The sequence below is a fragment of the Monoraphidium neglectum genome (assembly GCF_000611645.1).
Source record: "Monoraphidium neglectum strain SAG 48.87 unplaced genomic scaffold scaffold00738, whole genome shotgun sequence".
Taxonomy (NCBI): domain Eukaryota; kingdom Viridiplantae; phylum Chlorophyta; class Chlorophyceae; order Sphaeropleales; family Selenastraceae; genus Monoraphidium; species Monoraphidium neglectum.
The window spans coordinates 4,449-16,042 of NW_014012890.1; the positions used below are offsets into that span (position 1 = coordinate 4,449).

General features: G+C 68.8%; 3 protein-coding genes across 3 annotated transcripts in view; all 3 read right to left on the reverse strand.

The window, feature by feature from the left end:
- Positions 1–3,329, reverse strand: part of MNEG_5071 (hypothetical protein) — a gene marked incomplete at both ends in the record, with an annotated part of 4,434 nt that extends 1,105 nt beyond the window's left edge. The window contains 5 exons of the mRNA XM_014046451.1: positions 723–1,229; positions 1,364–1,572; positions 1,906–2,043; positions 2,290–2,589; positions 2,802–3,329. Coding sequence (XP_013901905.1) covers positions 723–1,229; positions 1,364–1,572; positions 1,906–2,043; positions 2,290–2,589; positions 2,802–3,329 — 1,682 coding nt within the window. The remainder of the gene's footprint in view (positions 1–722; positions 1,230–1,363; positions 1,573–1,905; positions 2,044–2,289; positions 2,590–2,801) is intronic.
- A 925-nt stretch (positions 3,330–4,254) lies between these two features.
- MNEG_5072 (elongator complex protein 2) lies at positions 4,255–7,694 on the reverse strand (the record flags this gene model as incomplete). The annotated part of the gene is made up of 4 exons (XM_014046452.1): positions 4,255–4,675; positions 4,924–6,564; positions 6,759–7,309; positions 7,518–7,694. 4 exons carry the CDS (start codon positions 7,692–7,694, stop codon positions 4,255–4,257), a joined length of 2,790 nt encoding a protein of 929 aa, XP_013901906.1.
- Positions 7,695–9,373: 1,679 nt separating this feature from the next.
- MNEG_5073 (hypothetical protein) overlaps positions 9,374–11,594 on the reverse strand; it is a gene marked incomplete at both ends in the record, with an annotated part of 4,993 nt that continues 2,772 nt past the window's right edge. The window contains 2 exons of the mRNA XM_014046453.1: positions 9,374–10,435; positions 10,681–11,444. Coding sequence (XP_013901907.1) covers positions 9,374–10,435; positions 10,681–11,444 — 1,826 coding nt within the window. The remainder of the gene's footprint in view (positions 10,436–10,680; positions 11,445–11,594) is intronic.

Genomic DNA, 11,594 nt, shown 5'->3' on the forward strand with positions numbered 1-11,594 from the left:
CCGTGAGGCGGTGCGGCGGCCGCCGCTGCAGCCCGGCCGGCGCAGAGGCACGCGGGTCGTCCGGGTCGTCGTACACAGTGCGTCGTCGCGGCGGCAGCAGCTGCACGCCGCCGCCGCCGCCGCCGCCGCCGCCGCCGCCGTCGGCCCCGCCCTGGCTGAACTCAGGGAACCACGAGGGCTCCTCTACCGGATTGAAGTCGACCAGGGTCTGGCACGCCACAACGCTGTGGCGCATTGCGGGGGTTTGCGGCTGCGGCGTGGGCTGCGGCGCGGGCGGGGGCGTCTGCTGCTGCTGCTGCTGCTGGGCCTGTTGGGGCTGCTGCTGCTGTTGCTGCTGCTGCTGCTGCTGCGGTGTATGCTGCGGTGTCGGCTGCTGTGCATGTGCCTGCTGATGCTGGGTTGATGACGACTGGTGCTCTGCCTGCTGCGTTTTGGGGGTGGACGGCTGCTGCTGCTGCGGCTGCTGTTGTTGGTGTGCCGATGGTGGGGTTGCCTGTACTTGCTGCTGCGGTGGGGCGACCTGCTGCGGTTGCTGCTGCTGCTGCTGCTGCTGATGCAGCAGAGGCGCCGGCTGGGCACCCCCAAGCCCCAGGGGGTGGTTCTGTGTTGCCGGGTGCCCGGCCCTGCTGCTTGACAGCGGGCTGTACAGCGGCCGGCTGCCACTTGGCTGCTGCTTTGACGCATAAGCAGACGGCCCAGACCCTGGACCTATCCCAGGCAACTGCTGCTGCTGCTGCTGCACCAGCTCCTGCTGCTGCTGCTGCTGCTGCTGCGGGTACTGGGCGCCCCGGAGCGGCGAAGGGTGCGTTGTCACGACAGCAGCCGCGTCGCCGCCGCCGCGGCCCACGTAGAAGGATCCATTCGCGATGGGGGGAGCGCCCCGTTCGCCGCCCGGCGTCCCTGGCGCCAGCCGTTTGGGGCTGGCCCGCGCGGTCCCCTGCTGGGACTGCTGCTGCAACGCCGCCAACGCCCCTCCTGCACGCACACCGGCCTGCTGCTGCGCGGCCGCGCTTGCGCGAGCCGCGGCCGCGGCCGACTGCTGTCCCGCCTGCTGCTGCGCAGCGAAGGCGGCGCCGTTGGCCGCGCGCACGGGGCCAGCGGCGAACAACGCCGTCCCGCTTGTTGCAAAGCCCAACGATCCCAGCGGGGGCTGAGGGTGCGACGGCGGGGTCTCCGCCACAAACGGGTGCTTGAGCAGCCGCGTGGCGCTCGCCCGGTCCCTTGCAACCCTGCGGCGGAGAGGTGGGGCAATGCTTCAGGCATTTCGCTGTCTACCATGCACCGATCTGCAACGCCCTCGGTCAGCAGCTTCCCACATCGCCCCCCCCCTTCATACGGTTCCCTCAGGCATGGGCGCCCCCACCTGTTAAAGCACATCAGCAAAAAGTCCTTGGCCTGCGGCGACAGGTGCTCAGGGATCGGCGGCGGGTCCTTGCTGCTCGCAATCTGGAACATCGCCGCGACTGGGGCCGCGTAGTTGCTCCACGGCGGCTTGCCGGTTGCCATCTCAATCACGGTGCAGCCCACAGACCAGATGTCGGCAGGGCGGCCGTGGCCAGTCTGCTTGATCACCTGGTGTGTGTGTGTGTGTGTGTGTATACATGTGTGGGTGCGTGTTGTGTGTGTATATGTGCGTGTGTGTGTGTGTGTATGTGTGAGGAATAAAGCGGCTGCGCATGTGCAAAGGACGCGAGATGTCATGCGTAAGCGACACGCCTTGACGCCTCGCATGACGCCGGTGTGTGCCTGCAGCTGCCCAGTCACACCACATAACAACCTGGGCGTTCGCGCCGCAAAAAAGCTCACACACACACAAACACACACACACACACACACGCACACACATCAGCAAGCACTGGTAGGCGCCCAGCGCCAGTGCGTGCCTGGGCAACCCATTGAACCCACCTCTGGCGCCATCCAGTACGGCGTCCCGCGGATGCTGTTGCAGCCCGCCCCGATGGTGGCCAGGTCCTCAATCGTTTTCGACGCCCCAAAGTCTGCCAGCTTGACCGTGGAGCCCTTGTCAACCAGGATGTTGGCTCCCTGCGTGTGTGTGTGTGTGTGTGGGGGGGGGGGGGAGGTGGACGACAATACAAAGCGAGTGTGTGAAAAGCCCAGGGAAGACGGCAGATTGTGGACTGCAGTTTGCAAAGGACGACTCCCATGAAGCGTTCCCGTCTGCAGCGGCTACTTCCCCTGCTGCCCCAAGCCGCCTTGCGGACCCATCTGTCGGCCCTCCGCTGACACATGCACGCATGCACACAACACGCGCGCACACATGCGCCGCACCTTGATGTCCCGGTGCACATGGCCGCCCGCGTGGAGGTACTCCAGCCCCCGCAGGATCTGGCGCGTGTACACGCGGATCACAGCCTCCTGGAACGGCCCAAACTTTGCCAGCAGGCTGGCGATGCTGCCGCCGTGGACATACTCCAGGAAGATGTACATCGAATCTGGCGTGCGGTCCGTCCCGAGGTACTGCACGATGTTCTCGTGCTTCAGCTTCTGCAGCATGGCCAGCTCCCCCTGCAGCGCCTTGATGTGCTCCGACACATGGCCCTGCAGCGCCTCGTCGCGCGCGATAGACACCTGCGGGGCGGACGCGGCGGGCGCGACGAGCGGGGCGGCGGGGACTGGATGCGCGCCGCGGAATGCACCGCCGGCCGGCACGACGACGGCTGCCGCAGGCAGCAAACAAGCCACCCTCGCCTCGCTCACGGCGTGTTGTTTGCGTGCAAATCATGTGGTAGCTGCCAGAGGGTTGCCTCGCAGCCACAGTGCCGCGCGCCCCGTGCACGCACCTGCTTGACTGCGATGATCTCGCCGGTCAGGTTGTTGAGGCCGGTGAACACGCGCCCAAATGCACCGATGCCGATCAGCTCCCCTTTCGTCCAACTGAATGGGGGCTGCGGAGGCTTAGGCTCCGCATCGGCGAGCGCGGTGGCCCCGCCGTCAGCGTCGCCGTCCGGCGGCTGCGCGGCTCCCGCAGGAATGCGCCATCCATCGTCCCCGTTGCCGCCGCCTCCGCCGGCGAGTGGCCCGCAGGCGCCGCCGTCGGCCGCTGGCAGCACCGTCCCGGCAGGTGGGGCGTCGCCGCTCGCGGCCGCGGCAGGCGCCGCCGCCGCGGTTGCCGCAGCCAATCGCCGTTCTGGCGACCGCGAGGACGACGAGGCGCGCTTGTGCGCCTCGCCGCTGCCGCCGACGTGCAGCTGATGCAGGCGTTCAGCCGCATAAACAGGCGGCGCGAGCTCGCTTGCGTGCATGCGCGGCGGGCCTCGTGGGCCCCGAGGTGGCAGGTCCACGTCGATCATACTGCATAGGTTGCCCATGTCTCAAGCTTTTGCGGCTAGGCCCCGTAGGGCCCCCGCGCCGGTGTCTCGGCCCTTGCTAAACAAGCTTCAACAACGCCAGGGCCCTGCCGCCCGGCTGCTTTGCAATCAAAGCGATCCACTAAATATGACCGAGCGATGAAGGCTGTGCCTCGCAAAAAACGTCCTTCAACAACCGCACGGCGCTCCGGGCGATGTAACGTGCGCGAGCCCTAGCTCATACTCTAGCAAGCACTCTTGTTCACACAAGCCGACATTTGAGCTACGCTGCAGGCCGTCTGGGCCCTGGCTGGCAGATCGGTGTTTGACTCGGGCAGGGAATGCAGCGCACTGCATGTAATTGATTTTAGTGAGAACAAAGCTGTCCGGTCGCCTAGTTCCATTTGGCACCTGCCACTTGTGCGCGCGGCGGGGCTTGCTCCTGGTCACTGCACCAGACAGCTGCTCCCATGCCTTTCGACAGTGCGCCCGCACCGTGCTGTCGGAGGTGCCACACGCCCGCTCACATGCGCGTGCAAAGTGACCATGACAGAGTCCATTATCCTACTTTTAGGCAGGCCCGGGCGGGCCTACATGCAGCTGGAAATGGGGGCGGGATGTTGCGGACGCAGCACCGCCGAGTGCGGCACAAGAATATATGATCCAGTGGACATCCCATGCATCGCCGCCCGCTGCCGTTGCGACTGTGTGCGTGTGCTAATGAGCCATGCCCTCTTTCAATGGCACCGGTCGCGCTTCGAGCGCACCCCCTGGGTGACAGGGACCATGAGCTTTGGTGCCCGCCTGGTGGCATGCCCATGGATGGCCAGGCAACTGAATGTAAGCTTGTGTTTACAGCAAGCACGGCCTTGAGTGAGTGCAGGCGTATGATACGAAAGGAAAGAAGAAGATGACAGGCAGACACTGATGTCGAGAATGCGTGGAGCTACTTGGAGTCCGCCGCCTGCGCGCCATCGACCTCATAAACCCGCACCGCATGGTCGTCCCCGCACGACGCCAGCAGCGGGCCCGCGCCAGCATCGCCGCCCGCGGGCGCCCACGCGACGCGCCGCACCGCCGCCGCGTGCGCGCCGCCCGGCGGCGCGGACCACAGGCGCCGCGGCGCGTCGGGGCCCGCCGCGGCGCCCGTGGACCACAGCTCAACGCCGCCGTCCTCTAGACCGACCGCCAACACATGCGCCGCGCCCGCCCTGTCGCCAGCAGTGACGTGCGCCGGAGCGAGCGCGACGGCCGTCACCGGGCACGGGAACTGCGGCAATGTGCGGATGGGCTGCGCAGAGGGGACGTCGTCGCCGTCCACCGCCCACACCTTCACAGTGTGGTCGCGGGAGCAGGTGGCGAAGCAGCTGCGGGGAGATGCGGCGCACGATGCGGGGGCGTGGGTGAGGGGAGTGCAGTGGGGCGTGCGCCTTGCCGGGGGGGAGGGGGCCAGATGAAACGGCTTCATCTACCAGTCAAGGCAGCGGCGCTGCAAGTATGAGCAGGGCCAGACTCGCTAGTGACTGTGCAGTGAGACTTTTCCGCGCGGGCGCGCACGAGCGCGACACGACGCGCGGGTCATGCAGCAAGCGGCTCGGAAAGCAGCGCGCCCCACCTCTCGTCGTGCGCCCAGGACACGCCCCAGATGATGCGCGCGTGTGCCGCCTTGGCCCGCGCCGCGAGCTCAAACCGAACGTCCTCATCCTGCCGCTGCCCGCCGCCCTTGCCGCCCTCGCCGCCCCCCAAGCCGCCGCCGCTCCCACCGCCCCTCACGACGCGCCACACCGAGAAGCTCCTGTCCCTCGACCCCGCCAGCAGCAGCCGCCCGCTCGGCGAGAACGCGAGCTGCGTCACCGTCAGCGCGTGCACCGGCAGCTGCGCGAGCGCCCGCCAGCTGCCGACCTCCCAAACCCACACCGCTGCGGCCGCTGCGCCCTGCGCCTTGCAGGCCGACGCAATCAGGCGCCCGTCGGGCGACGCGGAGGCGCAGTACACGTCGTTCCCGTGGCCGTACAGCTTCCGCACCTCCGGCCACAGCGTGTTCTGCGCGAGGTGCTCCTCGAGCGGCGGGCCGTGCGCGACGCCGGGCGTGGCGCGGGGCAGCATGTCGGGGCCTTCAGGGTATTCGCAGACGCCGACAAGCCCAGGCAGGCCACCGCCGCCGTCGGGCGCGCCTGCAGCTGAATGCGGCGCCGGATCCTCTAGGAATACCGCCTTGTTGCTGAGCGCGAGCGCCCCGACCGCGGCGCCGAGGGCGCGCGGGCGCCGCCGCTGCCGCTGAATCGGCGTGCCGGGCGCACGCGGGGCGGCGGGGTCGCGGCCGCGCGCGAGGTCCAGTGTGTCCAAGAACGCGAGGGGGGCCTCGAAAACGCGCAGCACCTTCTCCTCGCTGCCAGTCACGTACATGAAGCCCTCCTCCCCACCGCCGCCGCCGCCTCCACCCCCGTCCGGGCTGGCCTCCTCACCCGCGGCCCCGGCCGCGGCGGGCACGGCCGCGCGCGTGGGTATGCCGGCGATGCAGCTGAAGTCGTGGCCGTGCACCTGCGTGCGCGCCAGCTCGCACCACCGCCCGCCGACGTCCGTGAAGAGCCGCGCCGTCTGGTCCGCCGACGCCGTCTGCAGGCAGCGGCCGTCGGCGCCCCAGCACGCGTCCACGACGGGCCCAAAGTGGCCGCCGCACGCGTGCCGCGGCAGCCACGCGGCGGCGGCGCCGCCGCCTGCTGCCCCGTCATCCCCCTCCTCGTCCCCGCGCTGCTCCGTCCACAGGTGCAGAGCCCCTGTGAAGCCATGCGCCAGGATGCGCCGCCCATCCGGCGAGAAGGCCCCCCCATAGTACCCCAGGCACGTCGCCCCCGCGTCCCCAACCGATGCCTCTGACAGCCACAGGCCGCTCGCCTCGTCACAGCGCCAGATCAGCATGCTGCGGTCCTGAGACGCGCTCAGCAGGCACAGCGCGGCGCGGCGCGGTGGCGGCGGCGGCGCGCGCTGCTGCCCTTGCTGCTGCCCGTGCTGCTGCCCCACCTGCTGCTGCCCCTGCAGCGGCCGCCAGCAGACCGAGTGCACCCAGTCTTCGTGGCCGATCAGCAGCGCCTCAAGGCTGCACCAAAGCGTGTCGCCCGCGGCGGTGACGTGGGGCCGCGGCGCGTAGCGGGAGATGAGCTGCGCCAGGCCGCCGTCGGCGCCGCCGGGGGCCGCCTCTGCGGCGGCGCCGCTGAGTGTGCTGCTGCCGCGGCCGATGCGCCATATCCGGGCATACCTGTGAGCATTTTGCGAAAAGGGATTTCAGATAGGTCCATCCCCGTGAAGCAATTCGAATGACGAGCCAGAATGCCAAGAGTAGCAGGGTGCAGCACCTCCACAAAGCCGCGGGAGCCAGGAGCCGTCATCGACTAGCTAAGCGTGCCTGCCGCCCCCTGCTCGGCGCGCCCAAGCCGCACCCGCGCCCCTCACCTGTCCTGGCTCGCGCTGGCCAGCAGCAGCACCTCCTGCCCCTCCGCCGTGCCGCCATCGCCATCTTCGCCACTGCCACCGCCGGCGCCGGCGCCAGCGCCGCCCTCGCCGTCCGCGCGGGCCGCCGGCGACTGCGCCTCCCTGGCGACCGTGAACGCCACCGACCGCACCCAGTTTTCATGCCCAGTCAGCTTGCATTGAAGTTGGAACTCGCCGCCCGGCGGCCGCACGTGCAGCCGCACGGCGTTGTCCGCGCCGCCGCTCGCGAGCAGCAGCCAGCCGGGGGCGCCGGGCACAGCCGCAAAGTCGGCGCACAGCTGCGTCTGCGTGCCGACGTGGATACGCTGCTGCAGCTGCCAGGCGGGCGCGCCAAACGCGGCCGCAAGATCTTCGGGCGCTGCCGGCTGTGTGGGGGCCGAGTCTGCTTCAGGCAGGTGATCTGGGCGGCACGCCCAGATCAAGAGATCTGGGCCGCCCGAGGTGGCAGCCAGGAGGAAGCCGCCGCCGTCCAGGGGTTGCACCGCCAGGGACGTCACAGGTCGCTCGTGGCCCTGCGGGGCGCGTGTGTGTTGCGGGCGGTCGAGATGAGCGCAAGGCATTACTCATGGGCGCTCCTCGCCGCAGCCATGGGTGCCCTTGAGAGCAGCATGAAGCAGGATCGTCGCAGCTTGCGGGGATGCGATCGATCCAGGTGAGCAGCCCACCCAACTGACTTGCATCACAAATACCAAGTGTGCGCCCTGCGTGTGACCTCCTCACCTCTAGCGTGTGGAGGCACACCCACTGCGGCTGCTCGCCGTCCCCGCGCCACGCCCACACCCGCACGGTGTTGTCGGCAGCGCCCGACGCCAGCAGCCGGCAGCCGTGCCAGGCGCCGCAGCCTTCCAGGCGGCAGGGTGGACGCGCAAAGGCAATAGTGGACTCAGCAGACGGCATATTAAATCCCACGGGGTTGCCTTGCTGGCAGCAGCGAGGTCAAACAACTTGGCAGTGCTACCCGCAGCTGCCTGGATGCGGCGCCCCCGAGTCGATTGAGGCTGGCTGAAATCAGGGGGGTTGTCAATACACCACCGTGGCCCAGTCTGATCACGCCTCACCTTCTGAGGGCAGCCACTTGACACAGTTTACGCGGCCCGAATGCCCCACCAGCGTCGCCACAGTCTCGTCGCGCTGCGGGGGCGGGCCGCGCGGCGGGAGGGCGGCGCAGCGTAAGAGCAAGCTGCCACCCCAGGCCATGGGTAGCCTGCAGCGCCGGCGCGCGGCATGCACGGGTGTAGCTGTCCCAGAGCAGGGTCCTGCAGCTTGCAGGGTGTCGCAGGCCCGCATCGCTTGGCTGCGACGCGGATGGCTCACCTGGGGATCATAGATGCATACTGCAGATGCGCCGCCGTACGCAACCAGCCCTCCGCCCCCCTCGCCCCAGTGGAGCGCGTGGGCGACGCGGTTGCAGCCGCAGCTCACGAAGCGCGTCCGCAGCCGCATGCTGAGCGGCGCGTCCGCCTTTGCTGGCACACGTGGGTGGGCGGCTGATGGCGTATGGGGCGGCGGCAGCGACGGCAGAGTGAGTGCCCAGGGCACTGCTGCCGGGGTGCGCAGCTGCTCAGCTCGCCGACGCGCAGCTGTGGCAATTTGTTATGGCCGCGGATGATTAAACGTGTTTTGTGATACCTTTGCGTCCACTTGAGCTGCGTGCGGCCGCCAAACTTGTGTGTATCAGATCCCGAGATCCAGGACCACCGCCTGCGGTGTTTTTATCTACTTTGAAACATCCCTAAAACTTATGCGCGGCAGTTTAGATCTGAGTGCTTGTTTGCACAGCTCACATGCACCTTGTGACGACAGCTGCATCCGCTGTGCGCAGCCGTGTTGCGGCCCCCGTGTGCAGCAGGCGGACCAGGTGGACAGAGTGATGCAACACCCGGTATCGAACCTCGCCGCAAGCACAGGAGATGCGGTGGGGGCTCCTCATACTCACCCATGCTGCGCATGCAGAGGAGGTCGCGGCGGCGCACCCCTATCCGCGCCGGATTTACCCCGCCAGCGGCCCGTGATGCCTGGCACGCACCGCCATCAGGGCCATGGTATTGCCGTGGTGTCACGTGCTGCGGCTGCTGTGGCGGTCCCCAATTGGTCGCCTGATGCGTTGCTGCCTACCACCAGGTGTATGCACACGCATTGGGTCCGGAAACTCGCCGCATGCTTGTTGTCGGCCACGCCCGCTGCGTGCGCCGCAAGGTCTGACCTGGCAGACCTCTCTGTTATTGTGTCAGACGGGGGCAGGCAGCATCTTCGTGTCAAGCAAAGGTGCTGTGGGGTTGCACACATGTACCATTGAATGCATTGCAGCTGCGCTTATGCCATGACGCTGCTGCTGCTGTACTCAGCTACAAAAAAGGCAATGGGCAACAAGTGATGTGTGGAGCCCTTCCGTTGCCCATGACCCGTCAACACCATCACAAAACAGCGACAGGCCCAAATCAAAGCTGAAGGAGGTTTGGAATTCAGGGAAGCTGGACAATTCTTCGAGCCCACGCGCAGCGCACACAAAGAAAGCAGACCAGCGACCATGCACATTGACAGAATACCGGTGAGCACCACGACAAGCACGACATGATTCACTCCTGATCGGTCTCGCCGCCGGTCCCGCTGCCCAGCGCCGACAGAAGGTCGGGGTCAAGGTACAGATCATCAAAGTCATCCCGGTCAAACGTGGACAGCGCGCCGCCGCCCCCGCCGCTGCCCTCGAGCCCCGCCAGGAGCGCCGCAAGCGAGGCCACCTGCCCGGCCTCCCCCGCCGCAACCCCTCCCCCCCGCGCGTTGCGCTGCCGATGCTCCTGCAGCCGCCGCGCCTCGCCGCGCGCCTCGACCACCCGCCGCGTCGACGCCAGCACGCGCCGCGCCGCCGCCCGCGCCGCCGCGCCGTCCCTCTTGCCGCTCTTCCCGCCGCCGCCGCTAATCGGGCCTCCGAGGGGAGCGCCCACGGCTTGGTCCAGCATGGCCAGCAGCATCCTGTCGTCGCCACCCCTAGAGGCCCACAGGTGGAACGGCAGGTGCGCCACGCGCCAGCCAAGCGCCTCGAGCAGGTGCGCGCGCAGCATGCTCGACGCGGTCAGCTGCAGCAGCCGAGACTCCTCGTCGTCGCCGTCCCCCACGTGCTGCCCGCTGCCGCTGCTCTCGCCGCCGCCGCCACCGCTGCCGCCGCCATTCTCAGGAAGGCCGGCGCCGCCGGAGAAGGCCCCGTAGTATCCGACGAAACCCCCGGCCCCCCGCCCCGCCGCCGCCGCTGCGCCCTCCGCGCGCGCCGCCGCGGCGCCCGCAGCGGCCGTCACGAGGGCCTCCCGGAACGGCAGGTCCTCGGCGCTCGCCGCGCGCCCGAGCGGCCCGCCAGCGCGCAGCGCGGGCGCGGCGGCCACGAAGTGGCTGGGGCCGCAGACCTCGACAGCCACTTTTTGGCCGCAGTAATCGAGCTCGACGTCCACCCTGAAGAGCCCGCCGCCGACGAGCGCCTCCGCGCGCGGCGCGAGGCCGAGGCGCCGCAGCGCGTCGCACGCGGCGTCCTGGGTGGACGAGGTGGTGACTAATGGCACGACGTCGTTGACCCACGTGGCGAGCGCGGCCTCGACTAAGGGGGCCGGAAGCTGCTGCTCTACAAGCTGCTCGCCGCCGGGGCAGAGCACCTGGGAGGTGGGCGCGCAGGGGCCCCACCGGGAGGGGGGTTGTAGTTGAAACATTGCGAAATCCCTGAGAAACTCTTATTGAAGCAAGGTGTGTTGTGATAAAAACGTATCAACGGCGCGTCCCTGCTACAGTATTGCCGATCAACTGGACACGTCTGCAGAAACGCGTGTCCAAGCAAAGTGGATCTGATCTGACCCAATGGCCTGCTGGCGGGCACCCGTCCCTCTGCTGATCCGCCGCGCACCTGCAGCCACATGACCGCCTGCTGCAGCTGTCCCAGCGCCTTGGGGCCCCAACGCGCCGCGTCCGTCGCGCCCGCCAGCCGCAGCAGCCGTGTGAGGCGCGGCGGGTCGTAGAACCGCAGCACGGCGCAGGCGCGCAGCACCTTGGCCACCAGCTGCGGCGGCGCGCCGCCGCGGACTGCGCCGTGGACGCTGCGGCTTGCGGACTGCACGAAGCAGTCCACCAGCAACTCGAGGAACCCGCGGGCCTCGTAGTGGCCGAGGGCCGCGAGGGCGTGGCAGACCGCCGACAAGTCGTGGGCAGTCCAGTTGGCGAGCTTCCGCCGGCGCTGCTGCGGCTGCTGCTGCCGCCGCTGCTGCTGCCACTGCTGCTGTTGCACGTCCCACCCGCCGTCGTGTTCACTCGCCGCCCAGCCCAGCTCTTCCGCACCAACCTCGTCCCAATCTCGCTGCTGCTGCTGCTGCTGCTGCTGCTGCTGCTGCTGCTGCCACCGCTGCTGCTGCTGCTGCTGCTGCTGCTGCTGCTGCCGCTGTCGCTGCCCGCGCCCTGCTGCGTCACTGCCGCCGCCCGCCTGGTCCAGCAGCGCACCCTGCAGCCGCCCCACCAGCTCGTCATCGCGACACCTCAAAAACGCAAGCCCCGTCAGCGCCAGCTGGCACAACCACCCGTTGGCCGCCAGCTGGCGCGCCTCGGCGCGCAGCTGCCGCAGCAGGGGCCGCAGCAGCGTGGCGCTCATGGTGCCGCGCAGCGCGAGGCCCCACAGGCCTGTATTGCAAAGGCGTCCGGCGGCAGGGTCAGGGTGGGCGCGGGCACGCAGGTGGGTCATGATGGGTGCCAGATTGGACGCAGCCAACGTCCGACATCCGTGCGGAAAGGCACCCAAACCCCATCATGCGCCGCGGCTGCATCGGGCCC